General features: G+C 42.3%; 2 protein-coding genes across 2 annotated transcripts; one reads left to right on the top strand and one right to left on the bottom strand.

The window, feature by feature from the left end:
• Window positions 1-327: 327 nt before the first annotated feature.
• Window positions 328-4,344, bottom strand: kdelr3 (KDEL endoplasmic reticulum protein retention receptor 3). Its single transcript, XM_080009634.1, has 5 exons — window positions 4,018-4,344; window positions 3,353-3,453; window positions 3,018-3,176; window positions 2,196-2,448; window positions 328-1,620 (listed from the first exon to the last, which is right to left on the bottom strand). Exons 1-5 carry the CDS (start codon window positions 4,106-4,108, stop codon window positions 1,577-1,579), a joined length of 648 nt encoding a protein of 215 aa, XP_079865760.1. The 5' UTR covers window positions 4,109-4,344; the 3' UTR covers window positions 328-1,576.
• Window positions 4,345-15,440: 11,096 nt separating this feature from the next.
• Window positions 15,441-17,967, top strand: kcnj4 (potassium inwardly rectifying channel subfamily J member 4; the record flags this gene model as incomplete). Its single annotated transcript, XM_080009585.1, has 2 exons — window positions 15,441-15,463; window positions 16,344-17,967. 2 exons carry the CDS (start codon window positions 15,441-15,443, stop codon window positions 17,965-17,967), a joined length of 1,647 nt encoding a protein of 548 aa, XP_079865711.1.
• Window positions 17,968-19,257: the final 1,290 nt, after the last annotated feature.

The raw sequence follows: 19,257 nt of genomic DNA, 5'->3' as shown, positions 1-19,257 counted from the left end.
AAAATCAGTTAAATTTAGTTACTCCTGTGTATCCCCTCATCCATTCATGCATTCATCCATTAATTAATTCATGTGCTGGCTCCATAGGTGCTGTTGTAGTTTGGTTTGCTTATCTAAATTACATGGACAATAAGTTTCTCATCAGTGGTAGTTATTGACTGAACAAAATCTCTCGCCTGACTGTTTAAGTGTGTGTGCTTGTGTGTGTGTGTGTGTGTGTGTGTTTGTATTTGTGTAGGCTAAGACCCAGGAAAATTAACATCCTGGTCTGTTATAACACCCCGGGATATCCCACAAAGAACAATAACACACCTTGTATTAATATGATTCATGTGTAATAAGAATCCATGGAATAAAATGCTGTGCAATTCAACATTTGTATCAAATTTGTATATATGTGCCACAAAATGAAGCCATTCCTTTTCATATAGCCAAAATGCTTAAATATATATATATAGTTTTAATTCCACTAGGGTATAAGCAATTTCTGTCAAGGTGATGTGCTATAAAACTTTTTTTAAGATATCGCCTCGTGTATAAACTTCTCTTACAACTGTACAGTAAATCTTATTTATCTGCCTTTGGTTTCATGTATGACAAAACAAAACATTTAGCCCTTTTGTTATTTTTAAAGAAATACATGAACATGGAAGAAAAAGACTGATTACAAAAAAAAGTCACATACTCAGCCTGACGGGTAAAGATTGCAAATGATAAAACGTTGCATATTACCACAACTGAGTGAGTTTAAGAATGAAAATGTAAAAAAAAAAAAAGCTAACGGGAAGACAAACTTCTGGAGTGAACAGGAGTTGGCAAAATAGAAACGTAAAAAAGATCAACCCAGTCACGAGCCCTCTTTGGCCAAAACACACACAACAACATCAACATTCTACTGTGCCTATTCGTACAGAACCCCTAACAGGTTGATCTGGGCATATTTGAAACCTAAATATACAAATCCCTTTATCCTTTAAAATGCAAACTTTGCTTAGAGCACACACAGGCAGACTAACTACCCCACTTTTGAACGCTATGTGTCAAACTTATGGACTCAGCATTTCATTCTAACAATGGCTCCAATGCAAAAGAAATGACACAAACGGCATTTGGTTGTCTCTACAGTAACAGACTCCCCCGGTGTCTGTATGAGGGGAGGTAAAGGAAATAACAAAAACAAACTAATTCTGCACAAAACTTTGGAAGATAACGCAAACAAACGTTGCTTGTGCATCTCACGAAGGAACATTTTAAAAAGGAATCAAACACATACTACACATACTTTTGACAAGAACAGTTAGACAGACAGACACACACACACACACACACACACACACACACACATACACATACACATACACACACACACACACACACACACACACACACACACACACACACACACACACACACACACACACACACACGTCTTCTGAGGATGCTGAGGCTACTTAATGGTCTCAGGGACCATTACTGCCATTGATAAATACAGTTGTGGGGCAGGGGACTGGTTGTTTCCCATTGCTGAAGTTAAGCAGGCACATAATGGTAGTGTTTGGAAACAACAGACTCCCTTTTAAACCGGCATGGGCAGACTCATCTTCCCACTTCCTCGAAGTACTGTATGATTCCAAAAGAGAAGGAAGAGAAGGGGGAAAAAAAACCACACACACACAAACAGGTACAGTATGAGTCATGGAGCAATTCAATTAAAATGAAACACAACTGAATGGAAAGTAGTCAGGAACCAACTGAAGTATCTGGCCCAACCTTGTGCATACATACATATACTGTACATACTCTACATCAGTGTTTCCCAAAGTGTGAGCCGCGGCTCCCTGGTTACAATAAATACATAAACCGTTTCTCATTTTCAATTTTGTAATTAAGTTTGAAATGACCATCAAATATTTATGATTAAATATTTACATTTCAAAAAGTAATCAGAACTAATAAAGAAAAGCCATCGGACGTGTAATTCTTAATTTATCTGACCTCTTTTTGGTCCGGATCGTATCTTATATCTCGTGATTGAGTTGTGAGTAAAGGTTTGGGCGGGCCGCGGAAGATTTTCAGATTTCAAATTGGGCCACAGCATTCTTAAGTTTGGGAATGGATGCTCTACATGATCGCATCAAACACTCACGGAGTGTTTCTCCTCCATTTCCACTTTCACCGCTGTTCTGGCCACTCACCTCTTGTGAAGTAAAGGTAGAAGAAGTCACAGTAGAAGATGGTCTGCACCACGCCGGACACCACGGCGATCTGGTCGAAGAAGCCCTCCGTGTGGTAGCGCCACACCCAATTCGCCAGGTAGAGGGCCCGGTAGAGGCCCAGAAAGAAGAGGTAATGGGTGGTGATGGACTCCGCCTCCCCCGTCTTGGTGATCATGAAGAGCTGGGGCATGATGGCCACCGCCTCCAGGAATATGGAGAAGGTCCACATGATCTGCGGAGGGTAAGGGGGGCGAATGGAGCAAAACGTCAGACCGATGACGTCAGACACATCCGTCATTGGGATTTAGCAATGCTCCAACCCTGCGTCAAAGAGCCCACGATGAAACAAACGAATGAATGAATGAATGAGCGAGCGGTCACAGCATCGGTGGGTAGTGATGTTGTGCTCCAACCAAAGTGTTTTGAGAGTTAAATCCCCTCTGTCGGCTAAAAACTGGCCCAGTTGTTGCAGTTATAGCCGGAGCAAAATACTTTAACCGAGCGGCTGACTAGGCCATCCTGCATGCCCAAATAAACAATGGTGGCAAAAGCAAATGAAAGGTTATTGATGAGCTCAAAATAAAATGACAGAAGAATCATTAAATATAAATATATTTTGAATAAAGCCTTTTATATGTGACTTTATTTCAGCAGCGCGATCCTAAACCCCAGAGATCACATCAAACGGTCTTACTTTCTTTTGGAGCCTGTAGCGCCTCATTTATAAAATTGAACGCGCAGCGGTGCCAGATTTCCCGTTATCGTGTCCCGACCCGCAGCAAGCGGCGGCATCGGGTTTACCTCCAGCGGAGTGAAAGCGTAGTTCTCCAGGAAGGACAGGCCGACCACGGGCACCAGCAGGAACTCGACGCGAAAGGAGTCGTTCTCCGAGTCATAGCTGCTCCTGAAGCGCAGGTAGATCAGGTACACCGTGGCATAGGCCAGGGCCAGAAACACCACCTGGAAGGAAGACATAAAGGGAATCTAGGGTCAGTTGGAGACAGGGTGGTGAACATCTTTATACTGTACTGACGGATGCCCTGTGCGTGTGGCTCTGAAGATGCAAGGTGGTGTGGTGTGTGTCCCTCCAGGATTTGCATGTATGCGTTTAAGTGATGATGGATCCACACACGTACCTTCATGACCGTATTGTAGGCAGAGATAAAGACGGTGAACAGGTCCAGGTACCTGGTGGTGAAAACCAGCGCAAACAGCACCTGAGACTTTCCGGAGATGCCTACGGAGGAAACAGAAGGTGTGCATTTTAATCTGCTCTTGGTAAAACGTGCAGCACGACAGGGGCTGGCAACACACCGGTAAAGCCCAAACACAGTCAAATAGCTCCAGTTCACTCCAGAGGAAAACCATATCCACATCCTTTGCTTGACTTGACATTTGGAGAAGCAGCAGATTAAAACGTCACTTTGCCACGTAGCTCGTGCAGAACTGCTGGACTACAGTACTCTTAGGGTGAGGTCACCCGTGGGTCGAATTGCTTTAAACCTGCTGAGAACCACGCTCCCAAGAATCAGAAAGCAGTGTCTTTGATGCCCTGCAACGAGGTCTGTATTGATCTAGTTGCATTTATCCTGCTGGAATCCACAACTGTGCTTCCATGCATTGGGGAGTACTGTCTTTAAAGCCCTTGCGATCGGCAGCACGTTCATATGGAGGAGTGCATGCGAAGCCTCCGGTCTGCAGACTGCATAAACACCCGAGCGTCTGATTTTTATTGTCTCGGTAGTTGAGTGAATGATCAACAGGAAAGCATCGGCATATTGGAGGGTGTCAAGCGACATACCAGCACAGGACTTGGACCTCCATATCTTCAGGAACAGGATGATGATGGCCACCACATGTGACACGTCACCGGCCAGACGAAAGACGTTCATCCTGAAATCTCCTTTTAAAACAAAACAAAAAAAACCCCAAAACAAACAAAAAAGCTAAATTCCTCCAAGCCGCAGAGTAAAAAGTCAGTGTTGACGCAGGGAAGAGTTGAACAACAACCACAGCCACAACTCTCTCTCTCTCTCTCTCTCTCTCTACAATCGACGAAAATGACTGGGTAACAACCTATATGAGGACTGAGCGATTCCTCCGGAGCGATCGGCTGTGGCGCGGAGGATGTTGTTTTCTTTCGGTCGGGGTGCACAAGCTTTCGCAGACGGATCCCCGAGCGGCCCAGGAGCTCCAGCGGTTCAATGGAGGTGACGTGGCTGACAGGAGATAAGATCCATCCGAGCTGCGGCGGGGAGGGGAAACGGGGAGGCGACAAAAATAAGTGGGCCGGTCCACCGCGGCGGCCAAGTTGAACTCTGAGGAAGTGCACTCTTCAGAAGGGAGCGCTAGATGGCGAAAGAGGACATCTGTGGAAGTCCCGTCGGAGAACCTCCAAAGCCCCGGACTCGACGTTGCGGTCAAGCCAGCCTCCACTCCGCTTTAGGGCACGAGTATATACTAGAAATGATAAATAACTGATTGAAAAGTTAAAAAAAAAAAGACATAAATAACTAGAGCAAAATAAACAATTATTAAATAATAAATACAATTAATAATAGCAGAAAAGTAATAACGACCGCCTGACAATTGCATTGCCTGTTTCCACGGACCGATTCCACTTCAGAATGATAGCAGACCACCTCACGTCACTCAGACAACATCAGCAAATTATGATGCTGAATTTCAAATTTGAAGTTTCCCTTTAATTAAAGCGATCTGAAATCAGAGGGTAGGCAGCTCATATATGACGTTTTAGAGGGCTCTCGTTTCAAAATTCAACATCAGAACCTCCTGATATTGTCTGAGTGGAGTTAGTCCGTGGAAACTGGACATTTCCCTTTAATAGTCATTTTAATTTTCAGAGGGAACAACACTTGTATTTGATATTTTAGAGGGCATTAGTTTTGGAAAAACCCACTCGCCAAGGGTGAAGAACGCTCGGCGCCTAGCTGCTTCTTACTCTTTTCCGTTTTACTTTATATTCCTTTCCACTCTTTCATTTTCTACCCAGGCTCGCGCCTAAACCGAGTGGAGTATTTCCAGTAGGTGTAAATGCGTCTGACGGGGACAATCTCTCCTGAATGTTTACAGACTTCAAACAACAGAACCCGGAAGTCGAGCTCAAACCCTATTGGCTCACCGAGCTAGGGGCCTCAGGAGGGAGGCTCTACCCACTGAAACAGACCGCCTGGATGGGTTAGAGGCATGCTAGAATGGCTAGAATGTAAACATCTGAGTGGTATTTTATAAACTTCAAAAACATGTTTAAGGAGAGACCAAAATGAACTCGTTGAAAAGGAGCTTAATAGGTCCCCATTAAATACCTGTACTCTATGTTAGAGACTCCCATCAGGACTATCAGTTCCATAATCAATGGTTTCGGCAGAGCTCATGTGACAAGCAAGCAAGTAAGATAGTTTGAGTGAGTACATCACCTATGCAGAAATCACAGATATACGCCAACAAGAGAAAATGATGGTTTGAATTGTGTAATTTCGTCCAGATGATCCATAAAACTGGTTGGGTGGGTGCTCCTTGCAATAAGAACGGATCTCATACAGTGTTATTAGACAGTGTCCTGAAGGTAGAAGATGGAATGATAGACAGATATCTTGGTGTTCTGCAGAGCACTGGAACATTAAGGTTGCACAGTACTCAGAGCCATTCCCGGTTACGTACTATTACCAATTCCACTACAACTACATTTAAGTTCAGTGTTTTTGTCCTGATCTATGAACAGCATTTCAAAATGATGTGTATACAATGGTCGTTTAAACTCTCATGTTGATTTTAAGTGTATTTTTTGGATTGCCTTCATTGAAGGTTTTTAGGTATTTCATTATGTCATTATATGAAATGTATTTACGCATTTGTGCATTGCATTGCAACATTTGTGTCCTGTCCTCTTACAGGAGACAGACACACGCAGCATCGGTAGATGGAGCCCTCGGGAGAGAGAGAGTCATGTAACTTAGCTGACGTCCAGGTATGGAGTAATGAGTGCGGACCTAACAAAAGGTTATGAGAACTAATCTGGCACCCAGGCCTGATTAGTTTCTATTTATACCCATGCAGCCTGGTATGTTCATGTCCTCACATCCTATACTTGAAAATGACACTGTGTCTTCCCACTGTGATTCCAGCTCTACCAACTCGAAACTTTTTGTACAGCTTAACACAACTTCAGCTGTGGCACCCAGTCAAAGACAGTCTACGTCAACTGGTCTAGCCTCAGGATCTAGATTTTGTCCTTGGTCATTAAGCCATTGTCTAAATATAGTTTAAGATTTGAGCCATCCTAATAAATTTCACAAAATAAATACTGTAATGCAGTAATCCACAATACAATATGTATGCATGTTAAAAACACAAAACAATAAGTGTAATAATGTATTAGATATATAAATAAATAAAAAGCCCTTGAAACAATATCATGCCCTCGCCCGGGGTCAAATCAAATCACACTGACATTACAGGGGACAGGCTGTAACCCTGATAAAAAAACTAGCCATTATGTTATTAATAACTATCGTTGGGTTCCAATTAATGCATTAATTCATGAACGGACACTACTTTATTACCTCTTTAAGCAGCAATTATTGTATTGTTACGTATGTCAGAATGCACAACGTTGTATGTTGTAAGCACGTTGTAAACATTGTAAGATGCCATGTTTACAATGTGCTGCGTTTTTGGGTGGGCCTTTTCAACTTGTGTTTTTTTTTTCTTTCATGATGGAGAAAAGCTCTGGTTCAAAAACGGAGAAAAAAAAAAGAAACAAAACGTCTCTCATCCTCAAACCCTCCTCACAGCATTTTGACGAAGAAGTGCGTCCATGCACACTATACGGAACAAATTGGGAGGATCTGTGAGAATCTCATTAAATGCAACAATTAATGATACTCATCAATAGGATAGAATTTTCATAATGTAGGATGTTTGTCATTGCATCTTCCTTTCAGTCTCCAGATCCAGAGACACGTAAGACCGTGCGTCTTTTTCTCTTTCTGTTTTAAACCTCAGTTGTATGCTTTCCCTGTGATTTGCCATTCCTTTTATTTAGTTATCTCACTTGCTTATTTCACTCTATCTATTGTCTCTCCTGTTGCTCCTCTGTGAGAATTTGTTATCCGCCTACTGAAAGGCCCACACCCACCTTCCTATTCAGAGGAAGAGAGTGTGTGATTTCAAAAGAAGTTCCCCCAGCTCTGCAGTTTCGAAGCAGAAAAAGAAGTGGGTGGGAGAGGGATATAGTGTGCGTAAGCGGGAGAGAAAAAGAGAGCGAGAGAGACCAAGGAGATATACAGAGAGACAGTGGGAAGAGGTGGGGGGGGGGGCAAGGGGGAGCCAAAAATAGGCCAAAATAATGGTTTCCATAGGAACAGCTTTTCTCATTTCATATACTGTGGATTCCAGCTGATGTTCAGGGATTTTTAAATGAGCAAGTGACTCAAAGATGTTTCTCACAGAAACATTATTGAGACAATACTTCTCAAAAAACTGGACAAGCTTTAGCTCGCCTTTTATGATCACACACACACCACAACACATGCATTACGTGCAGCTACAGCCGACGCACACATACACACACATGCAGATGGAGGCCGTGAAATGTCTTTTCCGCATTTTTCCCATCGAGGCTTGTCCTTCCTCCAGGGGCCAGGCCAGGAACGGTGGGCAGCTATCAAGGCCCCAGGGGACCAACTCCAACGTCCATCACTGGTCAGATGATGTTTCTTGTGCATGTTTTTTTAGTTGAGATTCTGATGTGTTATATGGAGGAAACCCATGTGAGCACGGGCTGAAAATGCAAACTCCACACAAAAAGGAGCGCGGTGCCAACAGCACCCCAGGCGGGAATCGAAACCCAAGACCTTCTTGCTGCAAGGCAGCAGTGCAATGCAAGGTGTCAAGTTGAAGTATATGGATATTCTGTGGGAGTTCCATCCAAACAATATCCAAAACTTAGGAGCAGAGACCAATGTATCCACATTTGCAATAATAGGGCCAAACTTTATTTTGAAAATAAATGTTAAATCCAGGGACTTGCTTACTAGAATGAGCAAAAACGCAGGTTAAAAAGATATATACATGTATAAGTTACCAAAAATCCAGTAGTTAACATCCACTGCAAGGTTCTCCCATTGACTTCCATTGACACACAAGCTCTAAACTGTGAAGAAAAGAAAGTATAAATGGTATCGCTTAGATATTTGCATTGATGAGCAAGATTTGAGGTTAATGAACAATGCGATGTATCATCTGCCCAAATTGGTTGAGAATCGTGGAAGTTACGATGAACTAAATAGAAGCATGAAAATGAAAACATTTAGAGCTGCAGCTGGAGGGGAGAGATTATCTTTCCACATCATCAAATGTCCCTATCAAAAACTGTAACTTCAATTGGTTTGGCGTTAGCCTCGTGAGTGAGAAAACAAAATTTGCCTACGTTTTGAAATATTATATGTTTGTGTTCTGCAGGAACTGTGGTGAGTTAAAAATGTGTGCCAAAATTTCCTCTGGGGCACTCTATTTTCCCACAAGGAACTTCTTGAAAATGTTGACGCAAAAAGTTGAATTTTCACGGCTGAAGGGGACTGCCCGTTTTTCCGAAACCCCAATAGTCTGAAAAATGTCGGGTTAGAGCTGGTAAAGCTTAGGTATAATGTTGGAGATGGTTACTGTGGCGGACCGAGGGGCCTGATCAAACACCGGCTGCGGACGACAGCACGGTTCCCTTTTTTCCGCGACCGCCGCGCTGCCTGACTGCTCCATCTCGTGGCAGAGGGATTTCTTAATGTTTGTCCGTCTTGCAGAGGGGATCGGCGCACTGGCTCGTCAGCCGACCAGGAGCTAGGGAGCAGAACGCCATTCCTTTCTGCGCCATCCTCAGCATTATCATCATTATTATTATTCATTATTATTTATACGTGCGGCCAGCGAGCCGCACTGTTCAGTGCTTAATAGAAACTCTCGGCATGTTGGCGCACCACAGCAAAAAGGAGTGTGTCCCTCCCTAAACCCTTACCTGTGGGCAGAGACTCCCACAGTTACGTTAAGGTATAAACTTAGAGATGGTTATGTTTAGGTATTAGGTTAGATGTGGTTAGATTTAGGTCTAATGTTAGAGATGGTTAGGTTTAGGTATCAGGTTAGATGTGGTTAGGTTTAGGTATCAAATTAGATGTGATTAGGTTTAGGTATCAGGTTAGATGTGATTAGGTTTAGGTATCAGGTTAGATGTGGTTAGGTTTAGGTATCAGGTTAGATGTGATTAGGTTTAGGTATCAGGTTAGATGTGGTTAGATTTAGGTATCAGGTTAGATGTGGTTAGGTTTAGGTATAAGGTTAGAGATGGTAAAGTTGAGGTATGATAGAGATGGTTAAGTTTAGGTTGAAATTTAGATATGGGTAAGTTTAGGTTGAAATTTAGATATGGTTAAGTTTATGTATAAGTTTAGATATGGTTAAGTTAAGGTATAAGGTTAGAGATGGTTAAGTTTAGGTATAAGCTTAGAGATGGTTAAGTTTAGGTATAAGGTTAGGGATGGTTACGTTTAGGTATGACGTTATAGATGGTTACGTTTAAATTTAAGGTAAGAGATGATTAAGTTGAGGTATAATGTTAGAGATGGTTGAGTTTAGGTATAAGCTTAGAGATGGTTAAGTCTAGGTATAAGGTTGGAGATGGTTAAGTCTAGGTATAAGGTTAGAGATGGCTAAGTTGAGGTATAATGTTAGAGATGGTTGAGTTTAGGTATAAGCTTAGAGATGGTTAAGTTTAGGTATAAGGTTGGAGATGGTTACGTTTAGGTATAAGGTTAGAGATGGTTACGTTTAGGTATGACGTTATAGATGGTTAAGTTTAAGTTTAAGGTTAGAGATGATTAAGTTGAGGTATAATGTTAGAGATGGTTGAGTTTAGGTATAAGCTTAGAGATGGTTCAGTTTAGGTATAAGGTTAGAGATGGTTAAGTTTAGGTATAAGCTTAGAGATGGTTAAGTTTAGGTATAAGGTTGGAGATGGTTAAGTTTAGGTATAAGGTTGGAGATGGTTAAGTTTAGGTATAAGGTTAGAGATGGTTAAGTCTAGGTATAAGGTTAGAGATGGCTAAGTTTAGGTATAATGTTAGAGATGGTTAAGTTTAGGTATAAGCTTAGAGATGGTTAAGTTTAGGTATAAGGTTAGAGATGGTTAAGTTTAGGTATACGGTTAGAGATGGTTAAGTTTAGGTATAAGGTTGGAGATAGTTAAGTCTAGGTATAAGGTTAGAGATGGTTAAGTTTAGGTATGAGGTTATAGATGGTTAACTTTAAGTTTAAGGTTAGAGATAATTAAGCTGAGGTATAATGTTAGAGATGGTTAAGTTTAGGTATGAGGTTAGAGATGGTTAAGTTTACGTATAAGGTTAGAGATGGTTAAGTTAAGGAATAAGGTTAGATGTGGTTAGGTTTAGGTATAAGGTTAGATGTGGTTAGATTTAGGTATAAGGTTAGATGTGGTTAGGTTTAGGTACAAGGTTAGATGTGGTTAGGTTTAGGTATAAGGTTAGAGATGGTTGAGTTTAGGTATAAGGTTATGATGGTTAAGTTAAGGTATAAAGTTAGAGATGGTTAAGTTTATGTATAAGCTGAGAGATGGGTAAGTTTATGTACAAGTTAGAGGTGGTTAAGTTTAGGTATAAGGTAAGAGATGGGTACGTTTAGGTATAAGGTTAGAGATAGTTCAATTTAGGTATAAGATCAATAGGACATGTTACTATTAGGGTTTCTGAATAATGGGCGGTCTCCAACACCTACAGTACATGTGCTTAGAGAACATGAATAAAGACACCAAAAGAGTTATCCTCATGTTCTCTCTCCTTCCTTCCCTCCCTCTCCCTTTCTTTTCTCTGTACATTAAGCATCCCCTCCTCTCCTTTTCTCTGTTCTCATCCCCTCTCCTGTTCTCCATCCTCCACTTCCCCCTTCCCACCGGAAACCTACATGCAGAAAGGAGATTGACACAGCGTTTTTCAGCCCGGGGTGCATGAGTGTACGCAGGGATAGAGCGCAGTCCAGACAGGATTATTCTAAGACAGAGGAGTCAGCCAAGGAGGCTGCGGAGGACAATAAAGTATTTGCGGTGAGAAACAAAAGGGGAAAGAAATAAAAATAAAAAAAAATAAAAATGGAATAAAAAGGAAAAATCAGAACTAAGAAAGAGTGAGTCAAAAGGAAATAAAAGTAGCAGAAGCGCAGACCCTGGACGACATGGACCCTCTGGGTTAGAGGAAGGTGAAGGTGAGGGACCGCAGGGAATTTAAGCCACAGCCAGGAGACACAAGTGAGTATTGTCTGTTGAATTATCAAACCGTATTTCAAACCAAAACCAATGATTCGCATTTTTGGTACTTAATGAGTTAAAAGGATGTCGGAGAACTTTGATGGAGCTCTGCAAGTCTGCATAGGGTTTCTCCACCACTTCCACCGCTGTGTCATCTCTCTGTATGCCTGATCAGGTGCGAGGGTTTTATTTGTGGTTTTGGGGGTTATCTGCTAAATTCCCACTTAGAGCCCACTAAGTTGGCGATGTGCACCTATTGATCAAGTTCAAACAAATGATATGATCTGATGATGGAAAGTCCCCAAACTTGACTTCTTTTCAACTTCAACTTTAGCTTTCAGCAAAATCAAACTTATTTTGGACTGTTGCTCGACGCACGTCAGTTGTGCCAAAAAATAATGATGCTGAAACATAAAAATCGGCAATTTGTAGTTAAAATAAAAAAACCCTGACAAAAAGGAACTTCCAATAATGATCAGCCATTACACCATTTTTATCTTTCCCCCCTAACAGTCGATGAACATACTGTATTGACATTTAATTATGTAAATCAGTTAGCGGCCCCTTATATCCTTTTCCAAACCAATCCACAGTAAAATGATATTATATGATGATATTATCCAAACTGGTCCAGAAACACATAACCCTAAATATTCCTCATGATGATAGGTTTGTCTAAACTTGAAATCTCCCAAAGTTAACAACAATTATAGGTGGCGACCTAATAATAGCGAATATAGTGATCAAATGATCTGTCTGTGGCATTAAGTGCAAAATATGAACATTAAAAATAGAACCTTATGGTACATTTTCTGAACATGGAGGCGGAACGTTGGCCAGAGACTTCTTGGGAGCAGAGGATGTGCTATAACTCGCAGCGCTGGTTGCCGTCTGTTGCCTCTCTGTGGGTTGGATCGTGTTTTATCCTTTCATATTTACGAACGCAGCAGGAAGGACAAGGGAGACACAGCAGAGGAGCGGGAGCTGCAGTAGAAGAAGTCGTGTTTTTGTGGGACTGGAGTTCAGGTAATCAGAGATCTGAATCCAAAATTCAAATACAGGCAACCTATTCCAGTTCACAGCTTAGTCTGTATATTAGACTGCATACCTGTTGGAATGAACCTTCTTGTACCGTATCAACCGTGTCATGTTTCCCTAAGTGGGGCTTGCCCCATGCTAAATCTGCTAAAGGTTTTAAGAGAAGGACCCCTGTCACATTTTTAATCCAACCTCCCACATTTTAACATCTGCATTTTGCGTGTCTACCTCCCTCCCTCTCTTTATCTCTTTCTCGACCTCCCCCTGGGATTAGTGTTTTAAAAGACCTGGTGAAGTCACTACTCCGTTCCTTTCTTATATCGTTGTTTGAGATTATGACCGACTACTAATCTGTTTTAGGGTGGAGTTGAGGCTGGTCAAAGGAGACATAAATACAGATAAAGAACAACAACATCTTAGGGATACACACCCACACACACACACACACACACACACACACACACACACACACACACACACACATTCCTTCCCGACGTGCATAACTCCTGGAAAGAGGGATTAGCCATCCTGCACTGTTATATAATAGTGTTTGTTAGAATATTTATTCCAAACCAAAAATCTGCCCAATGTTTCTGTGGCCACACGGCGAGGATCACAACAGCAGTTGCTACAAGATAGACAGGGAGGGCTTACGTAATGTTTGACAATACACTAACCTGAATCCCATTGTCGGTACAGTACATTGCTCCACACACCCGGGACCCGCCCACACAGTGTTCAACTGATTAGCAGCACTGGGGCATGGGACCAGCAAGAAAGGAGTGAGGAACCAAGAGCAAGGCTCTTAAACGCGTTCCACTGCACCCCTCTAGTGCCGCTCTCCATGTCCCTCTGTCCCCACAGAGTGACACACAAGATCGGTTCCTATGGAAACCAGCTCACGCTTATCACTGGTGTTATCCCATGGACACAAACTGGCTTTCCCTGTTTCCTTTAATAGTGACATCAGTGCACAAAAAATGATATGTAAATACAGTAACTACGTATGTTAATAAAGTTTTCCTTCTGTCTTCTCAATGAAACAGTCTGTTATAAGAATAGCTAAGTAGAGCTCACAATCAGGCTGCCATACAGGCAACTCAACATTGGTGGTAACTCTTGACAATGGGTAACAATTGGTGGTGACAACCCAACATTTTTTTTTATGATTTAAATTTTAATTCATAAAATAATTGTATATTTTATTCGCATTTTCAAAAATGAAAGAATTCAATGCAATTTATTAAAAACAAAGGTACAAGAATTTAAGAATATAATTTATATTTATATATAAAAAATAATAATTTTTAAAAATAGTTAAAAAAAGACAAATTCAATTAAAATAAAGAAGAAAAGATGTTAGAAAAGGCGTGACATTTTTACATGAAATAAATACAAAAATAAAAACAATATACAGGTGGTAGTCTACAGTACATGCTTTATTTTACTTAAGTATTCCCCCTACAGTGATTCAAAAAACATATCTATATATGCCTATACCAGCATTAACGTTGGTAGTATTTCTAAACCTTGCCTGAGACTGACGATATTGTGCCAACCTGCTGTGGCCAACATAAGAGATCACTGAAGTCGTAATGAAACTAAAGAAAAGCGCTGTGGGGTCACCAAAGCGTCCTGAACACACTGACACAACTGGGTTTTACCGGGAAACTGGCATTGTCACTGATTATATGTATCATGATGCAAGGATTAGGCCGAGGGATTTCCCGTTATTTTTGTACTGGAAATCTTATCTAAGAAAACAAACAAACCGTTTTTCAGGAAGTGCTGATTTCAGTAAAGCTAACATTTTCACCGAACCTTATTTCATTATACGTAATACCACATATGCCAAGGTTTGATTGAAATATATATATATATATATATATATATATATAATCCTATGTATGTACCAGTATAAACCTGTATATATTCCCAATTCAGAGGTCTAATACAAAGCTAAAATAAAGTATCATTATTGGACAATAGCTTCCGTTTGATGTAGAGAACCATACACAAAACATGTTATGTTAGATATTATAACATATAACATATCCGATATAAAGCAGATATGATATTATACATGTTTTATATCAAATCATACATGCCAGATGGCATGGCTTAGCAGAAATTGTTATTAGGATTTCTCCAGCATAAAATGCCACATATGGAAACAGAGATGCGAGGAAACATTTCATACTCTATCAGTGGCGTTACTACGACCTGCAACCGGGGCGCAGTGGCCGCTAGGGCCCCATCCCATCAGCGCGCCAGCGATGGGGCACCCTTGATTGAGGCGCCGCTAAAGTGGCGCCAGTGAACTGCGCTCCGCTGTGCATTTCCTTGCCCCATTCCTCAAAAATTAAAAAACTGTGTTTTATTTTTATTTTTAGGTGTAGGCTGTTTTATTTGACTCTGTTCTTCATTGAACGAAAAACAAGCACTGTGCGTAACGGGGCCGGGCCTGTGTGTGTGTGTGTGTGTGTGTGTGTGTGTGTGTGTATGTGTGTGTGTGTGTGTGTGTGCGTGTGTGTGCTCGTGGGTTGGGGGGGGGGGGGTCCAGAATATTTTCACCGGGGCCTATCACCATCATGTCTACTGACCCCTATGTGTTTACATTTCAATATTTATCTTGGTTCTAAGGGTTATACCTGGCAGTCATTTGATCGTTTATGTTTCTGTATGAACGTTCATGTAGGATTTCTGCCTGATGTTATTATCCATTTCTGTCTGCAGGTCACTGTTTTCAGCAGCAGCAAACTGATGCCATGGCTACACCCAGTCTGTGGCAATAGACACCTCGCCAGGGCAGAGTCCGACCTCCCTTCCGAGGACAATCACTGGTGTTCCTTGGTGCAATGGGAACAAGAAGATCCAGCAGGTGATCTATCTATCTATCTATCTCTCTATCTCTCTATCTCTCTATCTATCTATCTATCTCTCTATCTATCTATCTATCTATCTACCTATCTATCTATCTATCTATCTATCTATCTATCTATCTATCTATCTATCCATCCATGCATCCATGCATCCATCCCGTGGGATTTCCCAGATGATCGGTGTAAACTGTCCTCATGTGTATGTCTGTCCCAGTCAATGTCTGACACAGATATAATCCTTAAATCCGTCCTTGCAGCAATCCTTCTCACCCAGCTAAACTGAGCTCACCTTCCCAGCTGGTAATCCCCTGCATGATGGAGGGGGCCAATCTGATCAATACAGTACAACCAGGAATTTGACCAATCTTCTTGTACCTTCCTAATCATAGTTTGGATCCATTTTTGTGAGCCATGTTCTCTGAATTTATTGACAAATCAAATCTTTCAAGCTGAGGCTCACTATATGTCGGCTGATGCTCCACGCATCCAGTTTAATTGGCTGTAATGAGTCATGCATTATCTGCCTATTACCTCTCTTTGCGTTGGTGAGTGATGCACATTCTCTATTTTGCCCTTTAGATGGTACACTGGAAAGTACAAAGGGTGCAATGAGGTGATGGGCACGATGTAAATGACCCATCCTAGATACTTTCTGCTCATATCTGATCTAATATTTGATGTAACAGTCATTTTTATGTAGTTGCTGCTTACCGAATATGTCTTTGAATTGTTTGCTCAATACCACTACCCCACCACTACAGTCTTACATGTTGGACATATTGGACTGGGGATAGCCACTGTGGAATCCTGACGTTAATTACTTTTGTTTTTCGTTCAAAGTCTAATCTCTGCTTGATTCTGTCTGGGTTGGTTCGGCAGGTACAGCATTGTATCAGATATTATACCAGACGAGGAACACCGCAAGGTCTCCAGCCTGGGACTCCTCAACGGCCACCATTCCCCAAACTTTCAACGGCACTCGGCCTGTGACACTGAGAGCAGCGGGAGGCCTGGAGCTGCCTCCACCACCTCGCTTAGCAAGAGGGTAAGAGGAGGGATGAACAACCTCAACGGAAGGGTCCTGACACGGGGCTCCAGCCATCTGCGGAGCCGCTTTGTCAAGAAGAACGGACAGTGTAACGTCCTGTTCACCAACATAGAAGAAACAAGGCGACGTTTCCTGGCCGACATCTTCACCACCTGCGTGGACATCCGCTGGAGATACCTGCTACTCCTTTTCTGTACTTGCTTCTGTGTCTCCTGGCTCTTCTTTGGCATCATTTTTTACATGGTCTCCCTTGCCCACGGGGACTTTAATGACCTCCCAGAGACAGGGGCAATTGTGGGTTCCACTCATGGGATGGACCATGTACTTGGCATTCCGGGCGAGGGGCTGGGAGGACAAAGGCGGCGGATGCCGTGCCTGCTTCATGTCCAGGGTTTCATGGGGGCACTGCTGTTCTCCATGGAGACCCAGACCACCATCGGCTACGGCTGGCGCTGTGTCACCGAGGAGTGCCCCGTTGCCGTAATGACAGTGGTGGTCCAATCCATCGTAGGCTGCATCATTGACTCCTTTCTCATCGGCACCATCATGGCCAAGATGGCGCGCCCGAAGAAAAGGAATCAGACCCTCCTGTTCTCCAAAAATGCCGTCATTGCCATGCGTGATGGCAAGCTGTGCCTCATGTGGCGGGTGGGCAACCTGCGTAAGAGCCACATCGTGGAGGCTCATGCCCGTGCCCAGCTCATAAGGCCCTATCTCACCGCCGAGGGGGAGTTCATACCCTTGGAGCAGATGGACCTCAACGTGGGTTATGATGAGGGCATAGACCGACTGTTTTTAGTCTCCCCGCTGGTTATAGTGCATGAGATAGACAAAGACAGCCCCCTGTACACACTGAGCCGAGCTGATCTGGAGTCAGACGACTTCGAGATTGTGGTGATCCTGGAAGGGATGGTGGAGGCCACAGCCATGACCACGCAGTTCCGCAGCTCCTACCTGGCTGGGGAGATCTTCTGGGGACACAGGTTTGAGCCTGTGATCTTCGAGGACAACAGTCGGTACAAGGTGGACTACTCTCGCTTCCACCAGACCTACGAGGTGCCATCCACGCCCCACCTCAGCGCCAAAGAGCTTGACGAGGCCTCCAGCCGGCCCTCCTCTGCTGCCTCAGGCACAGCGTCTCAGTCCACCAAGGACCTGATCCAGCACTCGCTGAGTGCCTTCTGCTACGAAAACGAGGTGACGCTGAGCTGCGGCGACGAGGAGGATGACATCTTCGACTCCTCCAAGATCACGGGGAAAGAGAAACAGGAGGAGAGGAGGACCTCTGTGTCGGTCGACTTCCAAAATATGTTTCAGGACAATGCCACCGTGACGTCAGGCAGCCACAAGGTCATGTGCGTTCTGGACATGGACAACAACCAGATGGAGCTAAACATCTTACATGGCGCCATCCCTCTCGATCCAGTGACTTATAAAAGTGAGCAAGAGCTCTAGAACGCTGAACAAGGAGCTGCCTCACTTTTCCTACACACTCGCACTGCACAAGCCCCTCACTGTCAATAGGTCTACATGGAGAAGCGTCACTGCTCTGATTTTGTATTTTGCCTTGCCGTTATTGTTTTATATCGTAACCCAAGCACGTGTGATGTTTTCTTTTCTTTTCTGTGGAGCCTAGAGTTTAAAAAACAGCTTTTTTAATTACTTGACCCTGATAAACTGTTGCAAAAGTCCAAGGCAATTCATTGAAAGGCATCACATTGGACAACTTTGACTTTATCTATTAAAAAACATTAAAGAAAAAGTGAAATATGAACAGAAATGTACATATGGATCATTTGACATTATATTCCAAATTTGTGATCTAGATTTTTCATACTGAAAAGTTTAACTAATTTAAAATTGCAGGTTATTTTTTTAAATGAAGGTCTTGAGGAGTCAAGATTTCAAAGACAGAAGTTGGAACTTCATGGCTCAATTTTAAGATGCTTTGTATATGGAAGAGTGGAGAATTTGTGCTAATACCAATCCTTTTTTTTCCCTTTATTTGTCATCAAGCCTGCATTAGTTCCTTGCAATCATTGCTATTTGCACTCCTTTTTCCTACAACTGTTTAGGGCATATATTTCCCTGTAAAATATGAAAAAAACACTTTTGGTTTATTTATTTCCATTCATAACTACTGTTTATTGACTATTTTGGTGTGAGGCCCACAAACATGGGCATTCTAAGTGCAATCATTAAGTGTACAATAAGTGGAGCAGAGCATGTATTTTTCGAGTATGAAAAGGAAAGAAGTATCACAAAATAAAAAAACTAACTGGCCAATGTGATGATTACTGATAAGTCTGATGTTGAAAGCTCTAAACAAAATGTTCCTTTTCCCCATTCATTTTGTTTTTGGTAAATATATTGCTCTCCCATTTTGACCCATATTTGAGATTATGCAATTGAGGTTGATGTAGTCATTCTGTTTATTGCACATCCAATTTGATATCAGACCGACAGTTTAATTTATTTTAGTTTCAAATCACTTTCATATTTCATATTGTCTTCCTACCTTCCTATATACAAGGTACTTGACAGAAACAATCCATCATTGCTGTGAAGTGGCTTTGGTTCAAGTCGTGCTGTTGTTCGCCAAAGGTTGTGTGATGTAAAAGTACAGAAGAGAGTTCCTCAGTTTTCAGGGTTAAGGCTCTGATACTGAGGCGCATGTTGCCTAAGTGTCTTTGACTGATAATGGAATGTTGCATTGCATGTTATTGTAAAAGCACAACGGGAAAC

This window comes from Zeus faber (assembly GCF_960531495.2).
Source record: "Zeus faber genome assembly, chromosome: 11".
NCBI lineage: Eukaryota > Metazoa > Chordata > Actinopteri > Zeiformes > Zeidae > Zeus > Zeus faber.
This window is presented reverse-complemented; position numbering and strand designations above follow the sequence as displayed.

Excerpts from the sequence above, each read along its gene's own strand:
- kdelr3 (XM_080009634.1), bottom strand. The coding sequence starts at position 4,108 with ATGAACGTCTTTCGTCTGGCCGGTGACGTGTCACATGTGGTGGCCATC. Across the intron at positions 3,177-3,352 it reads CCTACAATACGGTCATGAAG|GTGGTGTTTCTGGCCCTGGC; the intron begins GTACGTGTGTGG and ends TCTTCCTTCCAG. Across the intron at positions 1,621-2,195 it reads CTACCTTTACTTCACAAGAG|TACTTCGAGGAAGTGGGAAG; the intron begins GTGAGTGGCCAG and ends GGAATCATACAG.